General features: G+C 34.9%; 1 protein-coding gene across 9 annotated transcripts in view; it reads left to right on the top strand.

Moving 5' to 3' along the window:
- The first annotated feature begins 1,433 nt into the window (after positions 1 to 1,433).
- The window catches only part of Gosr1 (golgi SNAP receptor complex member 1), a 52,742-nt gene continuing 35,647 nt past the window's right edge, over positions 1,434 to 18,528 (top strand). For 7 of the 9 annotated variants that reach the window (XM_047544536.1, XM_047544535.1, XM_047544534.1 and 4 more), the window contains exons 1-6: positions 1,434 to 1,487; positions 3,754 to 3,874; positions 8,392 to 8,479; positions 8,817 to 8,924; positions 13,517 to 13,608; positions 15,808 to 15,882. In XM_047544536.1, coding sequence (XP_047400492.1) covers positions 1,457 to 1,487; positions 3,754 to 3,874; positions 8,392 to 8,479; positions 8,817 to 8,924; positions 13,517 to 13,608; positions 15,808 to 15,882 — 515 coding nt within the window. In that variant the 5' untranslated portion in view covers positions 1,434 to 1,456. The remainder of the gene's footprint in view (positions 1,488 to 3,753; positions 3,875 to 8,391; positions 8,480 to 8,816; positions 8,925 to 13,516; positions 13,609 to 15,807; positions 15,883 to 18,528) is intronic. The other 2 variants (XM_047544529.1, XM_047544527.1) reach the window with 1 other exon arrangement.

Raw genomic sequence — 18,528 nt, 5'->3', positions numbered from 1 at the left:
CCTGAAGACAGAATAGTAGATAACACTCCATCTAAACAATGGAAAAATATATTTTAAAAATTAGCAGAATCTCAGGGATTTGGGGGACTTTATCAAAATATCTAGCAGTTGTGTCATCAGAATCCCAGAAAAAAGATAAAAACGGGGCAGAAAAAAATTTGAAGAAATAATGTCTGAAAATTTCCCAAATTGGGCAAAAGATCCAAGAAATTGAACAATCCCAAACAGAAAAACTCCAGGAAATCTACCCTGAGACACATAATCAACTTTTAAAACTAAAGAAAAAGAACAATTATTGAAAGAACTGAGAGAGAAAAAATGGCAAAACAATTCAAACACTAGCCAATTTCTCATCAGAAACTGTAGGGGCCAGAAAGAATTGGCATATTTTTTTTTCAAGTGCTGCAGGAAAAAAAAAAAAAAAAAAAAAAAAGGAAAAGAAAGAACCCAGACTTTATATGAAAGAGAAATTGACATTCTCATGGAAAAAAAAAAAAATAGAATTTGTCATTTACTGACCTCTTTAGAAAAAGTGACTGAAGGAATTTCTTAAAACAGAAAGGAAATGATAAGAGAAGGAATCTTAGAACAACAAGAAGGAAGGAAAATGAAGTGATTAAAATGTGGGTAAACAGAGTAGGGTTTTCTCATGGATTCTGTAAGTTTGACAGTTGAAGCAAAAATTACTGTCTGACGTGATTCTCAATGCCCAGGTAAAGGAAATATTAAAGACAATTACAAATGAGAGTCGGGAAAAGGATGTCACGAGGTAAAATGACTACAATTTCACCAGAACTGGTAAAATGTCAACTCCAATAGACTGTAATAATTTATATATCTGTACAGGGTGGGTTCGAACATCGATTTTAATGGTTTGAGGGGTCAGAAGGAGAGCATATGGAATCAGTATACACTTTCTAGATTTGCTGGTTGGAAAGGGAATGAAACTCTAACTATGGTAGACCCAGGCAAAGTGGCCAGTGGAGAACGGCACAGATGCTACAGAGACTGGACGATGGAGCACAATGACAGATGTTAGATTGACGATGGACGATGGAGACAGGATGAGGAAGAACCTCTGGCTTCCTAAGAGGTTGGCTGGGAAGGTGCGGGAAATTGAGGGAATTCTGTCTGAGGATGACTCTCCTCTCAGTCGTGTAGGCACCTGTTGAGCGAAGGGATAAGTCAAGATGAAGGAGATGATGAAGATTTGGTGCGCCAAACAGGTCCGAACAGCAGCCGACCTGCATTCCTGGAGCTTCAGGAGCTTAAGTTCAAGTTTTCATCTTGCTACTCCAAAGCTGTAAAATAACAAATTGACCCACCAGATGGCGGTGTTTGAGGATGTTCCAGTATCCCATCGGCCCTGGCGCTCAGGGCGGAAGAAGGGGCAGAGGTGACTCTCTGGCCCGCATCGCCTCTACTCTCCTATCCCGACTGACGTTGGACAACAAAGATGGCGGCAGGAACCAGCAATTACTGGGAAGGTGAGGGCGAGGCCTCCGGGTGGGTCCCGCAATGGGTAGCGGGGCTGAGTGTGGATAGATCTTGGGAGAAGCAGCAGTGGAAAGAGTCAGGCTTCCGGAGCGGCCGAGCTTAGAGGAGGAATTGCCTAGTGGAATCCCTGGGGCCTGGGGACCGAGGAAACCGAATGGTCTGAGGGAGAGGGCTGGCCTGACCCAACGGTGTGAACAAGACCAGGAATAGGGGTTGAGCAGAGTGGACAGAACGGGGTTGGAGAGAAAGAGGGGCCGGAGTCACCAAAGTAAAAATGGTTGAGAGATAGTGAAGCTCGGACAACGGGGCTTTGGTACAAACTGAGTAGTGTGCAGCTAGAAAATCCAGAGCCCGGAAGACTGGAGTAGTGAACGCCTTGGAGTTGATGTCACTGTTGGAAAACTGAGTGGGAAAAGAGAAAGGAACTTAGTCCCGTCCATCCGGGGACTTAATGAGCGGAATGTCTCCTACTGGATCCCGGTGGCAGCTTCAGGCTGAGATTTCCAGGAATGGGTGTTTGAAGACAGAAAATAACTTTTCCTTCACCCTGGAGTCTAGGATCGGTTTTGTTAAAAAGAGAAAGTTGAGAGAAACTGAGTTGTAATTCGCTGTACCTCTTCCACAAAAAAAGAAAACTAAAAAACTTCCTGTGATTGACAGGTGCATTTATTTAATTCCTGAAAATATGACCCAATCAAGTGAGGTCATATAAAATTCATTCCTGGACCTCGATGAACAGCAAAGATGGAAGAAGTCTCATCTTTTTCTTTCAACTGCCTCTTTCCTTGCTGCAGCATAGAAACCACTTTCCAAATCCCTGTACCCTTTATGACCTGCGTCCTCTTGCTACCCATTGAAGCCTCTGGAAACTATGGGATTGTCACCATCAGCAATTTGGTCTAAGAAACTGAATTTTAAGTTTGTACATACTAGTCTGACATATTTTCAAAGTGATTTTTACTTGATGTTTCTATAAGAAAAGACAGTTACTAAAATTACAGAGAAGCATACTGTTTGAATTGCCCATTTGAAATGTGTATACTAGCTAGAAAATATTTTTAAATTATGTAGAAGTGCCTACTGGTATCTTTAATACTAGTCTTCAGGTTATGCTCTTTTGAAGCACCATGCAGTAATAAAATAGCAGCTCATTATTGCCAAAATGCTCCCGACTGGGTGCTTTAAGCATTTGCTTTTTCTAATGCATAGAAAAATCTTCAAGATAAGAGATTTTTTGAAAAAGATTTATAGATTAAGTAGCTTGCAAGTAAGTCTTAGAGCCTGCAGATAACAGCTGAAATTCAAACAAGGAATTTTGCCTCTGGGAAAATATGCTCCACTATCTTACTGTGCTTCCTACTTCTGTTTGCAAAGTATCTGAAATAATGTTTTGTATTCTTTATCACTGAGACATTCTTATACCATACTTCCTATATTTTAATCCTTTTATTTTAACCATCATGAATAAGTGTACATCTGGAAATCCACACATATATCTGAGCTTCTCATGCTCAGCCCCTTAAATGCTACTATACCAATTTCTCTGCTTGCTTGTTTGCTTCTGCCTTTAAAATGTATGCTTTTTTTTTCTGTCATACTCATATTTGACATTGTTAGTAGCAGATGGTTAATTTCACCTCCCAAATTTTTCAGTAAGTTTGCGAAAAGATGATTTAAAATTTTTATTAATTGCAATATTTTTCTTTATGTTAATTGCTAGATATTTTACTATTAAGAAAAGAATTTCATAAGCCTGACAAAGCTTCAGAACATAAAAAGATAGCAAAATTCCTGTCAAAAATTACTGTGGCTTCTTTCTTACATAAAGTTAGCTGGTAAATTGATGTAGTCCTGATCATAAAACATTCATTTTCTTTGTAATTTGTGGTCTCTCTGTTTTATTTTATTTTATTGCTGAATTGGGGATTAAATTCAGGGCCTTGTGCATGCTAGGCAAGCACTCTGCCACTCTAGAAATTTCATGGATATTAGAACATTTATCATCTGTCTTTGGAATAAAGCTGAATGTTTGCATCTCCCACTGCTACTTCCCTTCCTGCTCCATGGGAAGTTTAAATAAGTGATTAATTTACTTTTTTGGTTAAGTCTTTGGTTGTCTTTAAGGGGGAGGAACTGAATCAAATGTCAATATATGAACATTTTTATAGTTTGCTTTCTTCAGAATAGTCTTATGATTTTCATGTCTAATGATAGAATCTTCGTGTCTAATTATTTGCGTTTATAATTTTGTTAAAGATCTCAGGAAACAGGCTCGACAACTGGAAAATGAACTTGACCTGAAACTAGTTTCCTTCAGTAAACTATGTACAAGTTACAGTCACAGCAGCACCCGAGATGGAAGACGCGACAGGTATAGGTACTACCAGATTCTGTCTCTTATGCCTTAAACTATAAAATGTTTTTAGAGATTTAAAACAAATAAACAAGCAAACTAAACTAAAATATATAACCTTTGTAATTTGCCTATTGGCAAATTTTTGATGTTTTATTTTCTTTGTCACAGTTGTTTTATTTTTAAGTGACTTATTGAAATTCTTCTTAATTCCTAAAACTAGCATTTATTTGGGATCCTTAGGTAAAGTTTGTGATGATCTCAGGAGGAAACTAGAGTTTAAGAATGAGTTTGTATCAAGAATAAATGTTCCATGACTGGGGATATAGCTCCCCACAGTACAGTGCTTGCCTCACATGCACAAGGCCCTGGGTTCAATCACCAGCAACATACACACACACACAAAATAAAATAAAAATAAGAGTTCCAGAGCTGGAGATGTAGCTCAGTGGCAAAGCACAGTGGCAAAGCACTTACCCAGCATGTATTAGGCCCTGGGTTCAGTCCCCAAGACCACAAAAAACAAAACAAGCAGGATAAATAAGAGTTCTGGGGCTGGGGATATAAGCTTGCCTAGCATGTGCAAGGCCCTGGGTTCAATCCCCAGCACCACCAAAAAACAGAGAAAGAGGAGTTCCTCGCTTAGCCAGTTTACAGAAACATGGCTGATGTGCCCACATGGTATCTTTTGTTTTCTAATTGCTAAATGAGTCTGAGAAAATACCCAAATGCAAAGTATACATACTGCTCTTTTGGTGTTTATGCTTTTATAGTAAATCTTATACAACGTGTATCCTCACTATTAATCATCAAAACTATTTTTATTTTTGATACTTTTTGTGAGAAACTAGCAAATTACTGTATTGAACTTATGGAAAATATATTCATATCTTGGAATCTTATGCTTACTTAAAGTCATTTACTTGTTTCACAAAAATACTAGGAAATGTCTAAGACACTTAGAAAGGTGTAAATAATGATATAAAGGACTCCCATAGATCTGTCTCCCATTTTTAGAAATGACCATAACTGATTCATCTGAAGCCCTGATGGCATCCTACTTTGATTCATATGCGTGTGTATCCCACCATATACTTTTCCTACATGTGTTTATATTCCTAGGCAATTCATAGTAGCCTACAATAATTATTTTGCACCTTGCTTTTTTGTTTAACATTAGCTTTGAGATTCAGCTGCGGAAGCATTTCCACAGCTTGTATTTTCATTTGCTGTTTGTAGTACTGTACTCTGTATATCAGGGTTTAACCTTTCAATGGATGGATGTTGTTTCTAATTTTTGCTAATTAATAATTTTAATAACTGATAAGAGTATTCATCATATTTTAGGTACTGTTCTAAGAACTTTATGTAAATACTGTGAACGTTTTTTATGTAGAATGTTTCTGTATATCCTTGCAATGAAATTGTTGGTGGCAGAGTTGTTGATTCGCTCTTACTTGCATGCTTTTTCAATGATTAGTGGTGGGTGGGATATTTTTCAGTTAAAAAATATAAACAACAGGCTGGGCGTGGTGGCACACACTTGTAATCCCTGCAACTCTGGAGGCTGAGGCAGGAGGATCTCGAGTTCAAAGTGAGCCTCAGCAACTTAACAAGGTGCTGAGCTACTCAGGGAGACCCTTTCTCTAAATCTAATACAAAAAAGGACTGAGGATGTGGCTCAGTGGTTGGGTGCACCTGAGTTCAATCCCCAGGACCAAAACAAAACAAAAAACAAAAAAAACCCCCACAAACAACAAAAACCTAACTTGAAATTGAACCCACATCTTTCTATATATGGAGCCCACCACACACTAAATAGCCCATCTACTGTATTATGCACATTCCATATAGCCCACCTACTGTATTATGCACATTCAACTAAAGACTTATGTTAACATTATAGGCAAAGTGTTGTTCCTTATTAGGAAGGGCACACAGGTTGCAAAGATAGCAGTTGACTCTGGGAACCTCAAAATAAGTTGGTAGCAAGTCACATGGACTTCATTGTAGTGCATTGCTCTGGGCTCAGCATCATTGTTTTTAGCAAGTAAAGAGAATGAGGAATGTTCTTTTTTACAAGTAAACTTATATGGTTGAAAACGTTTTTATGGAATTTAAGTCTCCCATTTGGTTATTCCAGCAAGTATACAATTTTAAACCTCATGTTTGTTAAAAGATAGTATTCCATGATGCTTATTCTGTGCTCTCTGTTCTTTATAAGCATCATACTCTTGTTAACTCTTTTAAAGTGAAAACTATCCTCAAATCATTCCTAAAGAAATTCTACTACAAATTGGGACTGACTTTGTAGAATTACTTCAGTCTAACTGACCCTTTAAATAAAAATCCTAAAGTTGTGAGGATCAAAATCCAATGTACGTGCCAAAGAGAATTTTTTTCTTTTTCTTCTTCTTCTTCTTTTTTTTTTTTTTTTTTTTTGATGCCAGGTTGAAAACATGTCACAATAAATAAACTCAGCAGTGCAGAATTTTTCTTCTAGAATCTTTCCTTCCTGCCTTTGTATAGTTTGAGAACTTCAAAGTCATAAATCATCACACATCTATAAAAGGAATTAAATTTAACTGATTCCTAGGATGGTGAAGAATGAGTTTTTGACCATTTCTCTGAACTCAAATACTGTCCTGAGAATAGTGAATATGAAATAACCAGTAGCAGAGATTGTTGTTATTCATTCATTTCATTCATTCAATGAATAATTTAATGAGCATCTACTATGTCCCAGGAGGTAGGAAAAGAAAATATATATATGTATATACATATATATATATATATATATATATATATGTATGTATATGTATGTATGTATACACACACACACACACAAACAAGACGAAGGCAGTTTCTTCCCTCAACCTTACTTTCAGTTGGCCCATTGTTCCTTTTTATTTATCTGATAGGGGAGGATCTGTATTAATAGTATACAGAACATTTTTTGCTTGGGGACATTCTAGGAGATAACCCTTTGACTTGGCTCTCACACATAATAAAGAATTAGATATTTTGATAGCATATTTTAGGGCAGATAAATTGGAATGTTTCAAGAATTAATAAAAACTTTAGTTAAACATCTTAAAATTAAAATTCATATTAGCTATTTTCTGGTTATTTCACTGCTTGTTGTTACTGCTATTGAAGGAAATATAGAGGGGGAAATAGTGGTAGCTAAAGGACTTTTTGATATTGAACTAATGATTTAATCTGTTTCATTTGCCACACCCTAGCACTGTTAGGTAGGACAAAGTCTTCAGAAAGATCGGAGAGCATAGTAAAAGGAATTAAATTTAACTGATTCCTAGGATGGTGAAGAAGGCATTTTTCTGTGTCCAGAGTAATTCCAATTTGTATTCATCTCTCCATATGGTAATACTTGGGGACCTAAGGAAGGATAGTGGTTTTTCAAAAAGAGGCAAAAGAAACTTTCAGGATATGCAATATTAGAATTTGAGCCTTTTAAACATATGTTTCACTTTAAAATTAGAGTTAGAATTTTGACTGAATATTCAGATATAAAAAGATAGTGAATACATTTTTGCAAAATAAAATGAGATGATTGCATGTTACAAGTGGAGATGTAGAGGGTTAGTATATAAATATGCCAGACATGGCATCTACAGGCTGATTATTCAACAGCTAGTTATCCATTCTGGATCATTTAAATCTCAATTTTATTTCTTCTTGGTAAGAGTCAAGAAAAGAGACCTCTGGGCACAGGGCACGTGCTTGTAATCCCAGCAGTTTGGGAAGCTGAGGCAGGAGGATCACAAGTTCTAGGCCAGCCTTAGTGATTTTGTGAGGCCCTAAGCAACTTATCAAGACCCTGTCTCAAAATAAAAAATAAATAGGGCTAGGAATGTGACGCGGTGGTTAAATGCCCCCCAGGGTTCAATCCCTGGTGCATAAGAAAAAGAGAAAAAAAGAGAGAACTTAAGGCTTAAGGAACTGTAATTTTGGAGGGTAAAAATTTAAGAGTTGATTTCTCAGACCCCATAACATAAGCTATAATCCATTTCAATGACTTTTCATATAAGACATTCAACAGTTCTACAGTTTTCTTTCACATAATCAAATTAAAAATTTAATTGGATGCTGCCATAGCTTACTTTCTACCACTTGGGAAGCTGTAAACAAGCATTTGGAATTTCTTTCCATTATTAAGAGTAGGTGTATTAAAGCTTGGGAAAATATTACATTTCATTATATTTTATACTGAATTTAATATTGTAGGACATATGTGACCTTTATAGGAAAACTGTAAATATCATAACTTCTAAATAAATAAAGGGACTATTTCAGGAGTGTGCTTGACCTCTTTAAGAATAATTACCTTGGGCTGGGGTTGTAGCTAAGTGGTAGAAAGCTTGCCTTGTACATGTGAGGCACTGGGTTTAATTCTCAGCACCACATAAAAATAAATAAAGCTTAAAAAATCATCTATAAAAAAGAATAATTACCTTATTAGGTTTGTTTTAAAGGACTAGAATTGAGTAATGGATTCTTTTAATTGAACTTTTCCTTAGTTCTGACACAACACCCCTTTTAAATGGATCAAGCCAAGACAGAATGTTTGAGACAATGGCAATTGAGATTGAACAACTTTTGGCAAGGGTAAGTGCTTTCTGTGGACTGTTTTGCTGTTAACTGTGTACTTGTTATGTATGGTACTGTGTTGAATTGATGCAGACATATTTACTGAAATCATTCATTCATTTAAGGTGTGTTCCTTCCCATGCCACTTGAATTTAATGACAGCCATCCCCAAGTTATATGGGTATTATTTTAGCCTTCATGAATTATTTGGGGGAACATGCTGAATCCTTGCCTGCTATCTTGGGTTTTGTTCTATTGTCAGTCAAAAGGGCATACGTATGTAAAAAAAATAATTTGCTTTTAGCTGCTTATGGTGCTTTCTAAATTTTTTTTTAAATTTATTTTTTCTCCTTAGCTTACAGGGGTAAATGATAAAATGGCAGAATATACCAATAGCGCAGGTGTCCCCTCCTTGAATGCAGCACTGATGCATACGTTACAGCGACATAGAGACATATTACAGGTAATATAAAGCTTGAAACTTTTTACATTATCACAAGAGTTTTGTTTCATTTGTTTTTTAATCCCTGAATAGGATAGGTACATATGTATTTAAAAGAATAAAGAGAAAAATTTTCTGAGAAGATAAATGACATGCTATAGAAATATATTTTTTTTTTCCTTTTTTGGTCAGTAGTGTAAAATTCTGAAAATATTTAATAACTCTTGCTTTTTCCTTATGAAATCGAATACTTATCACTTGGTCCATATACTTCTAGAAGACCTGTCAGCTAGCTGTAACAGAACATAGCCAATATTCATGCATCGACAATAATATGGTGTTTTAGATTACAGTTTTATCAGACTTTCAAGATAATATGCAAGGGGGAGTAATTTACTATAAATAGTGTATTGGTTGGGAAAATGTTAAAAGTATATAAAAAAAACTAAACCAAATAAATGCAAAGATTTATATGGTGGTATTAAAAGTGTAGTAGTTCAGTTAGAAGCCTCCCCTTGCCTCTTATTTTCCAGTATTGGGGATTGACCCCAGGGACATTCTACTATTTAGCTGCATCCCTAGACCTTTTTTAGTTTTTTTTATTTTGAGATAAGGTCTTGCTAAGTTTCTGAGGCTGGCCTTGAACTTGATGTCCTTCTGACTCAGTTTCCCAAATTGCTAGGATTAGTTAAAGGCATTCACCACCACATCCAGCCAAACATTGTTAATATTGATAAAATTCAGCTACTATTTCTAATTTTCAAAGCTTTTTAAAAACAGGACGAAAACTATAGTGTTGCTCAGTGGTAGAGTGTGTGCTTAGCATGCATAAGACCTTTGGGTTTGCTCCTCAGCACAATACACAAAAGAATAAGAATAGAAAGATTATTTACCTGATGCAGAAGTATGACTCTCAGATTAAAAATTAGCATTGGAGTTAATGGTAAAGCACTGAAAATGTTCCCTTTGGAGATAAAAACAAGACAGATATACCCACGTGAACTCCAAATGTCTAACATTGTTTTGGAAGTTCTTGGTGGGCAATTAGTAAAAAGAAAACTGAAATAAATATTAGAAAGTAAGAAGTGAAATTCCTGTCTTGTGGCAGGATAAGACTATATGACCGCTATACCCAAGAAAATAAACTGAAAAAAATTAGAAACGTTTAATTCAGTAAGATGGTGGATTACAAAATTAATATATAAAATCGAGCAGTTTTCCGGGCTGGGGATGTAGCTTAGTTGGTAGAGTGCTTGCCTTGTAAGCCCAAGGCCCTGGGTTCAATCCCCAGCACCACAAAAAAAAAAAAAAAAAACAAAACAAAAAAAAAAAAACAAGCAGTTTTCCTACATAGAGTCACCTGTTAGAAATCTAATGGAAGGTGTTGCATGAGGCCCTGCATTCAATTCCCAGCACCAAACAAACAAACAAAATACATATATATATATGTATATATATATATACATAAATATAATGATGAAACTATAAAATTCTTATGTAGAACTTGTATACTGAGGGACATAGATGAAAATTTAAGCAAAGGAAAGAATTACTCTGTTTTTGGGTGGGAAAATTTCCCTCTAAATCAACTTATAAATTGAATGTCATCCCAGTGGAAGTAGCAGGATTTTTTCATTGTTTGTCTTTTTTTTTTTTTTTAATGACACAGTGACCCAAAAAATTTATTTGGAATCATATAAATACAAGAATAACTAAGAAAAGTAAAGTTCAATTAAGATCATCTTCTAAAAATTAAGATAAGCAGTGCCTAATTCTACCAATTACTAAAATTTGTTAAAAAGTTAGAATAATTAAGACATTGTGATTCTAGAAGGAAAAATATATGTACCAATAGAACAGAATAGAGTTCATATATAGACTAAATATGCATGGAAATTTAGTTTCTGATAAAAGTTGTGTTTTATATCAGGACAAAGAAATTATAAAATAAATGGAACTATAACAATTGACTAATTATTTGGGGGCAGGAGGACAACTACCTCAATTTCTATCTCAGTCTTCACAACCAGAATAAATTCCAGATGGACCAAAGAGTATATGTAGAAAAATAAGCATGAGCAAGACCCTGTGTTTAGTCCCCAGTAATGCGAGAGGAAAGTAAAAAAGAAAAAGAAACCATAAAATTTTAGAATAAAGCATGGTTGAAATTTATAAACTTTGGAGCAGTAGAGGGTTTTCTAAGATCTAATACCAGAAACTAAAGGAAATAACTAATTTGCTTAATATTCAGAGAAATAATAGAAATAGAAAAAAAAAGACAACTTAAGCCGGGCGTGGTTGGGTACATGTCTATAATCCCAGCAGCTGGGGAGGCTGAGACAGGAGGATTGCAAGTTCTGGGCCAGCTTCAACAATTTAGTGATGCCCTAAGCAACTTAGTGAGACCCTGTTTCAAAATAAAAAATAAAAAGGGCTGGTTAAGCATCCCTGGGTTCAACCTCTGGTACCAAAAAAAGACAAATTAGTAGGAAAATAGGCAAAGAATATAAATTTGCTCACTTAAGTGAGTGGCTGAAGACTGTGGGTATAGCCCAGTGGTAGAGCCTAGCATGCTCAAGGGCCTGAATTCAGTTCTCAGCAGCACAAAAAAAAAAAAAAAAAAAAAAAAAAAGGCTGAAACCAAAAGATGTTCAGTAATATTCCCAAATAAAATAGATCAAAATGAGATTTTTTTTCACCTATCAGATTAACAAATATTTATAACCCATCATTGACAAGTATGTAGAAGAATAGGCACTCATAAACTATTGGTGGGTCTGTAAATTTTGGTATAATCGTTCCAGTAGGCAATTTATCTCTATCAGAAATTTTTTTTTTTTCAGTACTGGGAATTGACCCCAGGGTCTGGCACATGCTAGGCAAGTGTTCTACCACTGAGCTACATTCTCCAGGCTGGACTTGAACTTGCCATTCTCCTGCCCCAGCCTCCCAAAAGTACCTGGGATTATAGTCATATGCCAACCTGCTTATTCAACAAAATATATGTACAGAAAATGGTTACTGCAGCTTGTGTATGTGTGTGTTTGTATATGTTGTGCTGACAGTTGAACCCAGGGCCTCACACATACTATGCAAGTATGCTACCATTAAGTATATTCCCTTCCCCTTTTGCAGCATTTTTAATAGCAAATAAATGAAAACAACTAGAATGTTTATCACTAGTGAATTTATTAAATTATGATAGTCATAATATTCTATACAGCTATTACAAAGAGTGATGTAGGGGTTTGGGATATAGTTCAGTGGTAGAACATCTGCTTATCATGCAGGAGACCCTGGGTTCAGTCCCCTACACCACCAGAACCAAAAGTAAAAATGAAAAAAGTGTTGTAGATTTCTATTTGCTTATATGGAAAGATTGCTTGATATTTTATGATCTATAAAAAAGAGTGTGTATCAGAATGTATATTGGGATTTCTTTAGCAAAAAGTGAAAGCAGGACAGGCACAATGGTGTACACCTGTAATCCCAGCAAGTTGGGAGATGAAGGCAAGAGGAATTCTAGTTCAGGGCCAGTCTCAGCAATTTAGCAAGACTGTTTTTCAGTTAATTTAATCTTGTTTATTTATTTATTTATTTATTTTGGTACCAGGGATTGAACCCACGGGCACTTAACTACCAAGCCACATCCCCAGGCCTTTTTTAAAATATTTTTTTAGAGACAAGGTCTCGCTGATTTGCTTAGGGCCTCTCTGCTGAGGCTGGCTTTGAACTTGAAATCCTCCTGCCTCAGCCTCTCAAGCCACTGGGATTACAGGCGAGTGCCACCATGCTTCAAATTTTTAAAAGTTTAAAAAGGGCTGGCTATGTAGCTCAGTAATGAGTGCCCTCAGGTTCAGTCCTCTGTGCTAGGGGGGAAAAAATGAAAGAAATAACAGACAAGATTGAATATGTAGAAACACGTTTCTTGAATGAAAATACAAGAAAGGGATGATAATAGTTATGAGTGGTGGAGCAAGATTTCTTATTTTCTTTTAACCCTTATACCTTCGGGTTCTCTTTTTCTATTCTCCCCAAGTTCGTGTGTTTTATTTGATTTTAAAAGATTAATTAATAGATGCTTTCTGGAAGATGATTCATCCTGTTTATGTACTTTTTTGAATTAAAAAAAGTAATAAATATTCTTTAATGTCTTTTAAAAATACAGTAGTATAAAAATAAAGGAAAATGTTTTAAAGATTATTTTGTTCCTTGTGATTCTTCTGATTTTGTTCTTCTTCATTTGTTCATTTTCGGAATTACCAAAATAAATTACCAATGGGTCACCAAAAGGAGGGAATTTGGGCTGAGGGGTGTGTAGCTCAGTGGTAAAGCGGGCATGCTCAAGATCCTGGGTGTGATCTCCAGCACTGCAAGAAGAAAAAGAGGAAATTTAGAAATAAACCTATTAAGTAGGTCCATTGAGTTTAAATAAACAAAACTTCCAAAATTTTATCCTGGACTACCTGAAATCATTTTATGTTAGGATTTTTTTTCTTTATATTTCTACCTCATAAGACAAGGTACTAGAAGATAGAAAGGAAAGATAGGGTTTAGAAATTTACAGTGTGATGACATGACTTATGTTAAGACTAGATGTTGATTTATTGCAGGATTATACACATGAATTTCATAAAACCAAAGCAAACTTTATGGCAATACGGGAAAGGGAGAATCTCATGGGATCAGTACGAAAAGATATTGAGTAAGTTACCTTTTATTTTGTAGAGTGCTTATTAAGATTTAGAATATAACTGTAGTTAACTGCAGTCAGAATGTAGATTTCAGGGTTTCTAATTATCATTTCAATGTTTTTTGAACATTGCTGCTACGATCCGGTCCTGATAACTTTGTCAGTCTTATCTCTTGGTTCCCTAGTTTTACCATTGTCTCCCACCAACCTTCACCTTCCTGTCTTTATTCAAAGTCCAGCTTAGATCATATCTTCATGAGTTCTTTTCTGGTCTCATATTACCAACCTTAAGAATTACAACATCACCAATAACTGAAGTTCTCCATGTTTCCCTTGTTTAATATCCATCTCCTATTCCTCTCCCTTATCCTAACAATTTTATATTCAGTAGCTATTAGTTAGCCTTTATTTCCCTGAAATTCTGAAATATGTGTTTTTTCCAGATTTAATGCAGACTCATCATTTTACCTCAAATTATTTAAGGACTTTCAACATTTTTACGCTTATCTCAGTCCATAAGTTTAAAGATTTATTCTTTTCTTCCATTCCTTCACCCCACTCTTGATGATATATTCTAGCATTTCATACTCTTTTTTGGTGGTACTGCAGATTGAACTCAGGCCCTTGCTAATGCTACACAAGCTCTCTACTGCTGAGCCACATCTTCAGCCTTTTCATTCATATTCTCGAAATTTTTTTCACAAATAAACTTGACTGACATCAAGTCTAGTCCTGTGGCCATCTGATTGAAGCTGAAAACTTTCCTTTTTTGGGCCATCTGATGATACCTATCATTGTCTCATTGTGATAAATTTATGCTACTTAGGTTTCATAAACAATGATATACACTTATCATAAACTGATATGTATTGTGTGTACTCTGAGAAACACTTTCCTGAAACTCCCTTATTTTGTTGTACTACTGTGACAATCATTAATATTATTTTTGCTTTTTGGGTTTATATAAGTCTTTAGTTTCTGTACAGTTGACTTACATATGCATTTTGAGGAGTACAGTAAGAACCGCAGTAGAGGGTGGTCTTTAATGTATAAATAGCACTTTTACACTTCATAGGAGTGACTAGAATGCAACCCTCTATAATAACTTAGTTTTGAAAAATGATGATAAAAATATGTGCAACCATTCATTACACTGTTTCCTGAGTGCCAACTGTGAGTAAGACATGTCAACAGAAATGAAAAGACCAACTTGGCCTGTAGGAGTTTATAATCTAGGTGCTGCAGGGAAATAAGGTACATTATTCAAAATAGTATAGCACAAGGCAGATTATAATTAGTGAGATGAGGCATAAAAACAATACCTGAGAGTTTTGTAGTTTTTTGCAGTTACATAGTACTTTTCCATATATTATCTTTTTTGCTTTCATAATAATCTTTTGATAAAGATAGAAATTATTAGTCTTATTTTACAAAACTAGGTATTAAGAGACTTGTCTAAGGTTAATTGACTATTAAATCCAAGTCATCAATCTTCCAAGTCCAATATGTTGTTGGTTGTATCATTGTCCTTTTCCTGGTATTTTTCTGTTGTGCTTTGTATAGTAGTGCTGCTTCTCAGCCAGAATCTCAGTTTTAGCAACATGACTCTCTTTTTTTTTAGAGTAGCATTTGTGCAGTTACTTGAATTTTTAAAAATTCAATCTTGATACTTTATTTTTAGTGGAAAACAGAAAAATGAAAGTGTTAGCAGTAGTGATAAGACTTTTTTTTGTAAATTTTAACTAAGATAGAAATCTTTAAGTATGCCAAAATTGGCACTTCACTGAACACTTCATTACATTGGTCCTTAGGCTTTAGTTGATGGATGGCATGTACTGTTTTGAAGAAAAACATTTTGATTCAGTAGATTTCCCCTCCATGTTCTAATCAGTCCATTGTTTTACTTCCACTTGAAGTAAAGAAGATATAGATGATAACAGACAAAGAAAGGAAAAGTAAGATTTTTTTTGTTGTTGATTAAGAATGTGGGGTTATTTTGGTGAAAACTATAGTGAACTCTTAGGTCTTAATTAGAGAAGCATTTATATTTATTTATAATAGCATTTTTTAAAGGAAATTAAAATATTTTAATTATTCAAAACAGTGAAAGAGGCACACTTTGTTCACTTTTGTTATCAGTAGGGTCAGTCACTTACTCTGATTTTATACTGTCTTCCAAAAATGTTCTTAAATTTTCTTTATGTGTTCTAGGTCATATAAAAGTGGATCTGGAGTAAACAACAGAAGAACTGAACTATTTTTGAAAGAACATGACCACCTCAGAAAGTAGGTATTATTGAATATAACTTCTGTGAGTTTCTTATGTTTATTAATTCACTTATGCAACAAACATTTTATGACATTATCATAGAAAGTACTTCATCAATGGTAATTCATTTAATTTTCCTAATGACTATGCTCAATAGAAATGGAACTGTGGGCTTGGGCTGTTACTCAGTGACAGAATGTTTGCCTAGTATGCACCAGACCCTGAGTTCAATTCCTAGTACCATGAAAAAAAAAAAAAAGGAATTGTGGTCGTTCCAACCATTAGGAAGATACAGTGCTTTTGAGTGTTTTACATCACTTGTTACTTGTTATGTTTTTTATTTTCTTAATGTATTCTCTTTAGCAAGTCTAGTGCTTTAATACTTTTGTCTGTAATAAAGCGTTTCAGTAACTGTGTGTGCACACATGTGCACATGAATGTACACACATATGCACAGTAACTATGCACGTACTGTATATACTTATAGTAATGATTATTTATGTTTTAATGGTCTGTTATCACATACTGAAGAAGCTTTATAAAGGGTAATTAGGCCATATATATCAAATTAAAAAAAAAGTTCTGTTGTCCAAGATATCAAAAGAAAATACCTAAAAACTTGAATGAAATATATGCTTATTTTAAAGCAAGTCACCATAGTCATTTTCTTTGTCATCTATTTTTCTCTGAAGTATACTAGGTTTTTTGATTTTTTTGTTTTGCTGTTTGTATTTTGTTGTGGAACTTAAGGATTAGAAAAAATACTTATCTCTAAACTCAGCCCAAAAGCACTTGAGGAGCTTGTATCCATAATAGTGTTAAAAGTTTTGAAGTTATCTGCTACTGAATGTCAAATTAGTCATGTCATATGTGATTTAGGTATTGTCCAATTCATTTATCTTTAAAGATCGCCACTTTAAATATAAGCTGTTAAAATCAAAACACAGAAAGAGCCAGTTATGGTGGTGCACACCAATAGCCCTAGCTATTTAAGTTGACTTAAAGCAGGAGGATCACTTCAGCCTCCAAGTTTGAAACCAGACTGGGCCAACAGCAAGACCTCGTCTCAGAACAAAACAAACCAAAAGAACACACAGAAAGATCAGGGTCTTTTTATTTATTTATCTCTCTATTTATTGTGCACAGGCAAGTACTCTACCAATGACTGCACTCCCAGCTGATCAAGGCTTTTTTAGGAACTTTATGCTTATATAGTGTTGGAACTAATTATTGGTTGTTCTTCCTTAATTTGTTGAATATTATTGATTGGCACAAGGGGGCACTGTCTCCTAGAGTATGTTTATTTTATTGTCATAGCCTTGTCATAAACATTTGATAAAGACCACTATAAAAAGAATTTTGCATTGTATCAAAAACTATATTAATATCTTCTTGTGGTACAGAGTAATTTAAGGGATAGCATATTTAAGCACTACAAAATAATGGTTAGATTGCATTAGTATTTCTATATTTATTGCTTCAAAAAGAAATTAAACAGGGGCTGGGGATGTGGCTCAGTGGTAGAGCACTTGCATAGCATGTGTGAGGCACTGTGTTCGAGTCTTAGCACCACATAAAAATGAATAAATAAAGGTATTATGTCCATCTACAACTAAAAAAAATTTCAAAAAAAAGAAATGAAACAGTTAAAAATGCAGTAGTTTACTTTTAAAAGGATGATTTGAATCTAGACGTGGTGGTACATACATGTAATCCCAGCTATTCAGGAAGTTGGGGGTTAGAGGATAGTGAGTTTGTGGCCAGCCTGGTCAGCATAAGATCTTATCTAGATAGGTGAGTGAAAGAAACAGACAAAATTTGGAGACTATGTAAATGATCTTTCTTCTCAAACATTTCCCACTGATTTTAACATTCATTCATGAATCTTACATCTCCGTTTACTACTGTAGTATTTACTTATTGGTGATTTTCTATTTCCGTAGGTCCTTTTATATTTATTAATGATAATTCTGTAAGAAACAGCTATCTTTTCTCTAGCATTTATTTTATTCATTTAATTATCTACATCAGGTTAGATTCATATATTACTGTGGGTTTTAATCCAGCACTAGAATTACTTTGTTGTTTGAATTGTTCTATATTTGCCATTGGGAGCTCCTTCAGGTTAGTTTCTATCATTTGATATTTCTCATTTCTTTGAGTACTTCTTTTACTTTCTGGCAGCATGAAATATTTATGACTTATCTTAAATTTTCCCTACCTCAACTCTGAAATCAACCACTTCTTTTTTTGGAATTGGGGATTGATCCCAGGAGCACTTTATCACTGGGCTATATATCCCCAGTTCTTTTTATTTTGAAATAGGGCCTTACTGTATTGTGGATGTTGGCCTTGACTTGGAATCCTCTTGCCTCAGCCTCCCAAGTTGCTGGGATTACAGAATGTGCCACTGTGCCCAGCTTGGAATCTCTAAGCAGACTTGGTTCCTATCACTGAAGAGTGGTATTCGGAAACTAAGATTTGTGTGCTAGGTGTTATTGCTTTTGAGGACAGTACTTCCATGGTTCTTTGTGTTAAAAATTTTTATCATGAATGGGATTGAATTAATTCTTCTTTCTTTATATGTCTTTCTTTTTGCATCTATTGAAGAGATTGTTTTTCTCCTTTATTGCTAAATATGGTGAATTATGTTGATTATTTTC

Source organism: Sciurus carolinensis, chromosome 3 (genome assembly GCF_902686445.1).
Source record: "Sciurus carolinensis chromosome 3, mSciCar1.2, whole genome shotgun sequence".
NCBI lineage: Eukaryota > Metazoa > Chordata > Mammalia > Rodentia > Sciuridae > Sciurus > Sciurus carolinensis.
This window is presented reverse-complemented; position numbering and strand designations above follow the sequence as displayed.